Genomic DNA, 9857 nt, shown 5'->3' with positions numbered 1-9857 from the left:
TGGCAACCATATAAGCTTATTCTGCTCTGCTTTATCTCATAGATGAAATGGTCGAGTTGAGAAGGCTCTTTGGCAGACAATAAAGTTATGTGTGTTGCTTGTATGAATTATTGTATCTGTCATTTTGGCTCAGTATTAGCTTACTCTTTCAAACTCTTGTGTTTAGATCTGGGATGGAAATAGAAACAAACATAAAGTTTTAAGTGACCACAAGTTCAGAAAAACTTCCAAAGAGATCCACATGGGAGCATATTCCATCCTGAGCCCTTATGTTTAATCCCTAATGGTGCTCATTGACCTTTCTCTAGAAAATACACACAGTTTATAAATTTCTCTGAATATAATTCTAATCTTAGGAAATTATGTGTGTTTTTCAGATACAATAATCTTTTATTTTTGCATAAATGAAATGCTTCTGGAATAATTTGTGTATTGGTTTTCACTTTCTAACGTGTAATTTCAGACAGCTTGTCTGTTTGCTCCTATGGCATTAAATTTGAAAATAGTGACATCTAGAGGAAGCCAATGGAAGTACAGTCCGGCCACACTTTGCGTCATCTCTTCCTGTATTCGCTGGCACAGCTGGGTAAACGTAGTAGGAAGCTGTACAAAGTACAGTTTCAAGTTTCGCCTATGCAACAGAAAACCGGAAGTAGTTTTATATTATAAAATAAGAGTAGATAGATAAGATAGAGAGATAAGATAAATCTTTATTGTCATTGTCACAAGGACAATGAAATTCAAAGGGTGCCATCAGTCGGTGCACATGCCCAAAAACAAAAAATAACTGTCTCACAATTCACACACAACGCAAGAATCAACAAACTGGCAAAAAAAAAAAAAAAGAAAATAAGAACAGCCACATTCTAAAGTACTAAAAAACTGCAGTCTTTCATTTCTTTTACTGAAAAAAAGGAACATGAATTGGACAAAGTTTATTTTCTACAGACGTACGGAGAACGAAAATGTTGATTTCAAAGATGTTTAAATTTGGTACTTATTTTCATTCATTTTATGATTCATTAACAAAACACAAATATATTATTTTTATTATTTTTAAAAATTTGAAATAGGGTTGGACGATATGACAATATTTTGTTGAACTATTTATGATAAAAATAATGAAAAACAACATCAGTTGCACCAGTCACATAAATAAGTGAGAATTGTATCACTAAAGTGCACAAACTAACTGTATTAACCATATTTTTGAATTTATTAATATTTATTGATGCTTTCATGTAAGAAAATAGAATGACTCCAACAATGCTGCCAGTTTGTTTTGTCTTTTTTTAAAACCTCAATAATTTGAATTTGTCATGAGAACGACAAATCAAAATTCTTACTGCTCGACAAAACTGAAAACATAAATACCCACCGTAACTTGAGGCCAGATGACAGTTGTCTGAGATTTTTGCCTCCTGGGCCCGTAAACAACCATGTGAGCTAAAACTATCATCAAATTCTTACGTAAAGGATGTCTCGCAAATTTTTTTCATTGGCACATAGTTAGTTTTTATCATATTAACATTTATACTACCATTTACAAATTGTTGAACTCAAATTTACCATTATTTTGTTTTGAAATGCTGTTCCGGAAGTGGTAGCTCAGAATGCGAGTGGTTACATAATTCATTAGAACAGTGTTAGCGGCTAACCAGTTCAACTGAGTGACCTGGGAAATTATCGGGAAATCGACACCATTTTTCACGCTTCCTCTTGTGTGTCTTTTCTGTTGACGTGGACAGAACTGCACCACACTTTTTAGAGGGTTTGTGTCGGAGGATCAATTAACTCCGGGATCGCAGAGTGACATCTTGACTGACTTACCGCAGGTCTGTGGAACTATCAAACATTAACGCTAGCTAGCTGCTGATGTGTTTCCAGTCTTCCGTAGAGTCGTTGAAAGTCACTTTTACTATCATTGCAAATGGCATTTTAGTGCCAGGTGGATATTTGAGACTATTTTCTGACAGAGAAGGCGCTAATGTAGTAGCTAGTGACCACGATTGTACTTCACTTACGGGTGAAACTAATTCGAACTGCGTGCTACAATTATTTTTTCTTTTTGTGCTTGTTTATTACTGCAGTACTGTATAAACAGTAGGAGGAAAAGTTTAAGTTTTGACCTTGTGAATTGGGCTGAAAACCCGTCACATCTCGAATGTTCAAAATCAATTATTGATTGTAAATTAGACCACAAACAAGACATTAAAGGCGTCTTTACTTAGTTAAAACCTATACGGTCGGAGTATTTAGGTTTTAAAATTTATTTTCATGGTTGTTGTTGTTTTTTGCTTTTTTTGTTTGTTTGTTTAAGTTTTTTCCTGTCTCTAAGACAGTCTGAATAAGGGTTCACAAGTGGGATTTTCCAGTGGGCGTGTTGAGGTACAGAAAACTCCGAACAGACGTGAATGCGGCATTAAAGTTGAGGCAACAGTTTGATCAATGATGAATGTACAATTTACAAAAATTTAATTATATAAATAACTATTTTATGAAAAGCTGAACACTAACTGTGTAAAACACCATAAGAGTAGTAATAATAATATATTGCTGTCATGAACAACATAAATGACTAAAAGATTTAAGGGAACCAAAAAGAAAACTTAAATACTTTTTTTTTGCACATATAGCTTTTTGAATGTATTAAAGCACTTTCAGTTTTACATCCGTAGATTTTAAATTGAATTAGATATGAATTATTTTCCAGCTTTCTGAAGGAAAATAATAATAATTAATAAAAACTATAAACTTTGGAGAAATTGAATTAATACTATTTCAATGTCTATCTGCAACTAGACAGAGACATTTTAGAAATAATAACCTGTCCTACCCGTATTCCTGAACTCTTGTTTGTTGTTAATGACTGAAAATTTATTGATTTAGCTGTTTGATGATTAAATTTTGGAAAAATTGGTGTCCGCAGTTAAGAGTGATGTCAGCCCGCCTAGAGTCTACCATCTAGTTTTACAATTTACTTAGACTCTGAATTCACATCAACTCACAGGAGGAGAGGTTTTGAAATAAAAGCAAATTATTATTATTTTTTTTCAAATATTGATCTGGAATAAAAGGGATATTTATTTTAGGGCTGCTACTAACGATTAGTTTAGTTATTGATTATTCTGACGATTAACCAGATAAATGCAGATGTGGATCCTTCCAGTGTTTGAAATACACAAAACATGCAAATAAACAAATAATTAAACTGTTTTTAAATAAGAAAATAAACATTTTATTGCCTAAAACTCAATAACAGCTTTACTTTACAGTTGTACCTTTTGTAACAAAGGATACATCTGTAGCAAAAAAATATATATATACTTCTAACGTGAAAATATAAGCCCCTTTTTTGCTTGCCTTAGTAATAGAGTTCAAGGCTGATCTGTTGACTATTTTTGGATCAATAATTGGATGGCAAATATTAATTATTGTTAAAAATTTTTTTTTGTTGGTTTGTTTTCTTTTTACAGCATTTGAATGTGGTGAACCTAAAACCAGTCCATTTTAGGAGTTCTAGTTAGAACATATCTAGATTTTTTTCTGGTAAAAGCAGCAAATCTTTATATTTTTGTCCAGTTTTGGCCTAACTGCTGCTCTGAGTATGATGTTCTTTCAGCAAATGGCCCTTTTTATGTCTATAAGCTCCAATTTACAAAATGAGTTGACAATTATTTCAGTAATTGATTAATCACAATTATTCTGTTTAACCCATAGTTTATTTAAATTTCTGAGGCATGTCTAGAGATGATTCTATTTTTTTTTCTAAAAACTGTATATATTTTTTGTTCAATTTCTCAAAGCTGATCTGGTTAAGCTTTTGCCTTCATGTTTTTCCAGAAGCGATCATGGCTCTTTGCCGAGATCTGTGGTCCAGGAACCTCCTGGCTCTCTCTCTGCTCTTCTACTTCCTGCTAACTTTGGATGTACACGCGCGTCCCGCCAACATGTCATCCTCCAAGGATAAGTCTCCGGCCACTAAGGACGAGAACGAGATCCTTCCACCGGACCACCTGAATGGGTTAAAGATGGAAATGGATGGCCACCTTAACAAGGACTTCCATCAGGAAGTGTTCCTGGGGAAAGAGATGGACGACTTTGAAGAGGATTCAGAGCCAAAGCAGAACAGGAAGAAGCTCATTGAGATTTTTACCAAGTAAGAAATGTATTTCTGGCACTCTCTAGTCAGCTTGGAGTCTGCATTCCTGAGCTAGACGTGATAAGATCAGTTTGCTGTAACGCTGAAGGTCAAGGCTGAAATTGCTAAATATTTCAACACTGAAACAAAAGAGTGTCCTTTACTGTCCCTCATGGTGGTAATCAGTGATGGAAGCTGAAAGATAACCAATAAGATAAAAACAGCAGAAAGGTCAGTTATACAACATAAAAACTGTAATACAGCCAAAAATGCTGCAAGGAGGAATCTAGTTAAGGGTGTGTTGCAATATTGGAATACTGCAGAAATACTGTGGTTTTGTAAATGCAGAGTCACAGTTATGCTCGCTTCAGGCCTTCTTTATGTTGCACAGAAGATGATGGTGGAGAAAAATTTAAAGAGCAAGCTCAGTAACCACACACGTACGTCTGCATTCCAGGTAAACCTGCTGTGTTGGTTCATGTTTAATTAACGTGGCAACTTAGAAACAAAAAAAATGTGTAACTTTCTCTTAAATTCAGCTGAAATCAGTCTAGCAAAGATAGAAAAAAAGACACATTTTTGAAACTTGATGGCATCTTGAACCTAAATGGATTCCATGGATTTCTAACAGATGACGCCATTAAATGAGATTTGTGCATTTTTTCAGAAGAAAGAATTGTTTTGTTGGAGTCCAAGAATGACCTGCAGAGCAAACAAACAAAGTAATGTTTCACTTCTAATAACTACTAGCATTTCAAACCTCTACAGTGTGAGTTGTCTTGTTTTCTTAGTGTGTTACACCTCTGCAAAACTGACACAGTTATGACACAGTTAAGTGATGAAATCTTGAACCAAAGAAACTTTAGTTTAGGACCTGTATTCTCAAAAATACTAAAAGTAGCTTCTACTGGCCTCTTTTAAGGACAGTTATTTGAATTTTCTAAATTGTAATAATCTAAATTTAACTATTCGTAGGGATTTTGATGATGGCATTTGACAAAATGCGATGTTGTGTGTCTCATAATTGCTTGTGTTATGTTTTTATCATGTAAAGCACTTTGAACTGTCTTGTTCATGAAATGTGCTGAACAAATAAACTTGACAAATTTTCTTGGAGTTTTACCTCGGTAAGATAAAATTTATTCACAAAGCATCTTAGGCTTTAAGAGAAATCCTAATATGACAAAAAGTTTGGAGTTGTGAGGAGAACTTTTAGTGAATTTAAGAGTGTCTTAAACAGGGAAGACGGTGGAACGAGCAACAGAAAGAAGAGATATAAAATAGATAGGCACTGCTCCTCTGTCTTGCTTGGTTTTCATGTCCTATACTTTAAATTTTTATGTTTTCCATTTCGACAGACTAAACAGGTTTATAGAAGCAGGCAAACACAGTTAATTGCTGACAGTGGAGCGTCCACATTAACGTCAAATATTTGAGGTAGTAAAATGACCAGCATGGCAAGAAACAGCGACAAATTGCAGTGATGATGTAAAAAGGTGCAATCAAGCGAGGGCGGCAACTAATTCGATTTTATTCTGATGATTAAAGTATACAAACCCTGCAAAGTTTTATTCATCTGCCTACGACTGGATAATAAATCAATAACAATATATATTGATATAAACATATGGTGATGTCAATAGAATAGTCATTGAACTCTGATCGAAAGCCACATAGCATTCTGGGAGATGTAGGCAGAGGGAAAACTTTAATAGCGCAACCTCTAATGGCCAGGTTAGTGACATTAACTAACTCACTTACTCATTCTTTGGTTACCTAACAACTCACTCACTATTTGGTTACTTAGTAACAACCTTTTGAGTAACTGGCACAGCAGCAGTTTAAGGTTTCGCCACTGTGCCTCATAGCTGCTTAAAAATAAACAGTGTAGAGTGAAAACTGTGGATAAAACAGCAAAGGTCATACCACCAGTTTGGCAGTATTTCAGATATTATCGATACAAACTGATATGAAACTCTTATACCTCTGAACCAGGAAGGGCATTTTGTTCCCATTGTTGCTATTTTTGTTTTATAAGCTTAAGAAAAAGTTAAGACTTAAGATTTTTCTTTTGTGAATTCTCTCGTTCCAGAGTCGACGTCAACAAGGATCGGAGTGTGAGTGCCAAGGAGATGCAGCACTGGATCGTGGAGAAGACGAAGGAGCACTTCAAGGAGGCCATGGAGGAGAACAAGAACAGTTTCCGGGCCGTTGATCCAGATGGGGACGGTGAGAGTCTCAGATTGATAAATATTTAAAATATATTCATGAGCTAAATAGTTGTTTGTTTTTGCTGTTTTTAGGTTACGTAACATGGAATGAGTACAAAGTCAAGTTTCTTGCCAGCAAAGGTTTTAATGAAACAGAAGTTACTGATAAAATAAAGAAGAAGGAAGAGCTGAAACTGGACGAGGAAAGTAAGTAGATTTAATGCGTTGGTGTTAAATGATGAAAGGCTTTAAATCTTTGTTATAAACTGTTTTTCTTGTTTTTATCCCTGCAGCTCAGGAGGTGTTGGAGAGCCTAAAGGACCGCTGGTTTCAAGCCGATAATCCTCCTGCTGACCAGCGGCTGGATGAAGAGGAGTTCCTCTCCTTCCTCCACCCTGAGCACAGCAAAGGCATGCTCAGATACATGGTGAAGGAAATAGTGCGAGACTTGGGTATGTTAACATTTTCTAAATCTTTGTTACATAAACTTGCTGTAAGTCATCATTGGAGCTAACACTGTTGGGGAAATTAAATGTAAAAGGCTGTTTTGTTTTGGTATCAAGGAACCAGACTTGTGCAATCTTTAAAAATTCTCATTTTTAATGTTTTTAGATGTTTTATTTTCTACTTTAAGTGCTGATTGGCTCGAACCTCGAACCACTAGTAAAGGACTGACTGGTTCAGTTTTTATAAATAAATCAAGTTAAAATATTAAATGTTGAAATGCGATCTGGTTTTAATAATTACTGTATAATGAAGGATAATTTAAGCTAGAGATGCACCAATCTGATACTAATATCTGTATCGGTCCCAATATCGGAAAAAAATCTAGCTCAGATGTCAGTGACGATGTGCAGAAGTATTCAGGCTAATTCTATGAATTATGCTCTGAGCGATGTTGTGTTTTATTAGATATTTTACATTATATTTAGAATTCCTATTTGCACTTTCTGAACCATTTGAAAGGTTTGTTGCAATTTATTTTTACTTGTTTGACCAAGGTAGTCAATCTATTGTTTTTGTTTTTGTCAATTCAGCTTTTTTTTCTGTATCGGATCGGTATCGGCCGATACTAAGCCTTAGATATTGGCATCAGAAGTGAACCAAGTGAATCAGTGCATCCCTGATTTAAGCTATGCTGAGTGTAATTTAAAGGTGTCCTGTGTTTCTCCTGCAGACCAGGACAGAGACTGGAAGCTGACCCTGTCGGAGTTCATCTCTTTACCCGTGGGCACCGTGGAGAACCAGCAGGGGCAGGACATCGACGACGACTGGGTCAAAGAGAGAAAGAAGGAGTTTGAGGAAGTCATCGACTCGGACCGTGACGGCATCGTAACCATGAATGAGCTGGAGGCAAGTCACAGAAGGGCAGCCCTGTGCTGCAGATAAAATGCTTTTATCTGCAGTAACTCACACTAGCGCTTTAACATTATCTACCACTGATTACTATGTTCCTATAGCACTTTAGTATTGGTGCAATTAATGTTTATCACTAATGTTTCAGGGTTAGCATAACTATAATTTTAGGGCATGGTGGTCACCACAGACAATGTTTTCAAAATTCATTTTCTATAATTTTGCTCAAATAGCTCAAAATTGAAAAATGGTGTTCTAAATGTTCCCGTCTCTGTCTCCCAGGAGTACATGGACCCGATGAACGAGCACAACGCTCTGAACGAGGCCAAGCAGATGATTGCAGTTGCAGACGAGAACCAGAACCACCGCTTGGAGCTGGAAGAAATCCTGAGGTACAGCGAATACTTCACCGGCAGCAAGCTCATGGATTACGCCAGAAACGTGCACGAGGAATTCTGAGCACAGAGCTTACAGACGCCTTCCCACCTCCACACACACACACGCATCCGCACACGCCTACACACACCTCCTAAATCTGATTCAGGGACAAGTCTGGATCTGTTGTTTGTTTTATCCCATCACTGGCTTTTTTCCCCCAAACATTGAAAGTTAACACGATGTACTTTCTGTGCAACATCAAACGGTAATTTGGGGATTTTGTCTTTTCCGAATAAATTTCTTAAATTGTGAAATGTGTGTATATGATGTATTTTAGCCCAGAAGGTACTGTTTGTGTTGGCTGGTGCAGTCATTTCACCAGCATGTCTGTATACAGTGTAAATATTGACATTTGTTGCATAGCCATATGCTTGTTGGAGAGAACAGAGCTGCTTGGATGTAATATAGACAGTTAGTCTCATTAATAAGTCATTGCTTTGAGTTTTTTTCTAAAATTGATTTCTGATGCTCTTCTGTAATTATTCCTACAGTAGGAATAATTGGATTGATTGAAAACCTGTTAATGTTCCTAAAAGCTGCATCAGTAAAATATATATATATATATATGCAAATAGATATATATATCACATAGCTCTTCATCCAAACTAGCTAATTACAAAAAGAATTAAGAAAGAAATTAATATATTACCAGTGGTTGTTACTTTGATGAACAGAAAAATAAATTGCATCTGAATGCAACATGTCTATTTTCTTTCATAATGATTAAAGCTCTGACTTTTCTAACAGCAGCTTAACTTCTTTATACTTTTATTCATGTGGATGAAGATGGATTTTATTTATTGACCTGTTTAATTTTGAATGTTTTAATGCCTTGCACTTATTTACTGTGGGTGTCCTTGTGTTGGTTCCTCATAACTATTCAGGTTTCTGTGAAATTCTCTGGGTATTTTTTTTTAATTATTATTATTTTTAAAAGCATGAAGAAAAAAAAGAAGTCCACATGGAGCGTTTGGGATCCTGCTGCTGGTTGTGCTGTCCTCGATTCGATTGTAAAATAAGATTTATAATAACAGAATGTTTCGGCTTTTTAAAATGTACAACAAATAAACATTTATCAACCAAAACACAACTGAATATTTGTAATGGCTTTGTTTTCTTTGTGTAAAGAAGCAAACTGCTAAATGAAGCTTTAGAAATCTGCATTAATCCTGTAGTTAACATGTTAAGTTAAAAATTAGTGCATTTTTTTATGAAATCTGAATCTTTTGTTCTGTTATAAAACTGACAACATTCTAGATTTACTCTGTATACACTGATACACATGCATTTTTTTGTGTATTAAATACAAGTTTAAATTTATTGGTTTTTTTCTACCATTAACTGACTTCTCCCAAAAACAATTGTAACAATTTTAATTGAAAATCAGTGAAACCATATTTGTAAACTCACTCTGTTAAATGTGTTAGTTTTTTTAAGTGAGGCTTTATTGTAGTTGTTCAATACTTATTTTTACACACTTTCATTAATGCCCTTTTGAAATCACTGTTGATTTTTGCCAAAAGTTTCTGTTCAAACTCAGAAATTTCCAAGTTTTTTTCTAGGAACATCTAAGCTCAAAACTTCTATTTTTGGAGGAAATTTACTTTTTTTAAAAAAAATATTCAATGCTCCTAATACGCCATTGTACAGATTCATACTTACTCCAAATTCACGTAAAATTCTTTGTAGAAACAAAATGCACAAACTTCCCA

The 9857-nt window shown here is 35.1% G+C and overlaps 1 protein-coding gene across 1 annotated transcript; it reads left to right on the top strand.

The window, feature by feature from the left end:
- The first annotated feature begins 1631 nt into the window (after nt 1–1631).
- On the top strand, nt 1632–9249 carry sdf4 (stromal cell derived factor 4). The gene is made up of 7 exons (XM_005798928.3): nt 1632–1835; nt 3844–4159; nt 6234–6370; nt 6445–6558; nt 6645–6803; nt 7529–7704; nt 7990–9249. Exons 2-7 carry the CDS (start codon nt 3852–3854, stop codon nt 8164–8166), a joined length of 1071 nt encoding a protein of 356 aa, XP_005798985.1. The 5' UTR covers nt 1632–1835; nt 3844–3851; the 3' UTR covers nt 8167–9249.
- The last annotated feature ends 608 nt before the right edge of the window (nt 9250–9857 follow it).

Source organism: Xiphophorus maculatus, chromosome 1 (genome assembly GCF_002775205.1).
Source record: "Xiphophorus maculatus strain JP 163 A chromosome 1, X_maculatus-5.0-male, whole genome shotgun sequence".
Lineage (NCBI taxonomy): Eukaryota > Metazoa > Chordata > Actinopteri > Cyprinodontiformes > Poeciliidae > Xiphophorus > Xiphophorus maculatus.
The sequence above is the reverse complement of the archived record's forward strand: the minus strand, read 5'-3'. Positions and strand labels throughout refer to the sequence as shown.

Coding starts and splice junctions, on each gene's coding strand:
- sdf4 (XM_005798928.3), top strand. CDS start 3,852: ATGGCTCTTTGCCGAGATCTGTGGTCCAGGAACCTCCTGGCTCTCTCT. Junction 4,160..6,233: donor CTCATTGAGATTTTTACCAA/GTAAGAAATGTA, acceptor CTCTCGTTCCAG/AGTCGACGTCAACAAGGATC. Junction 6,371..6,444: donor CGTTGATCCAGATGGGGACG/GTGAGAGTCTCA, acceptor TGCTGTTTTTAG/GTTACGTAACATGGAATGAG.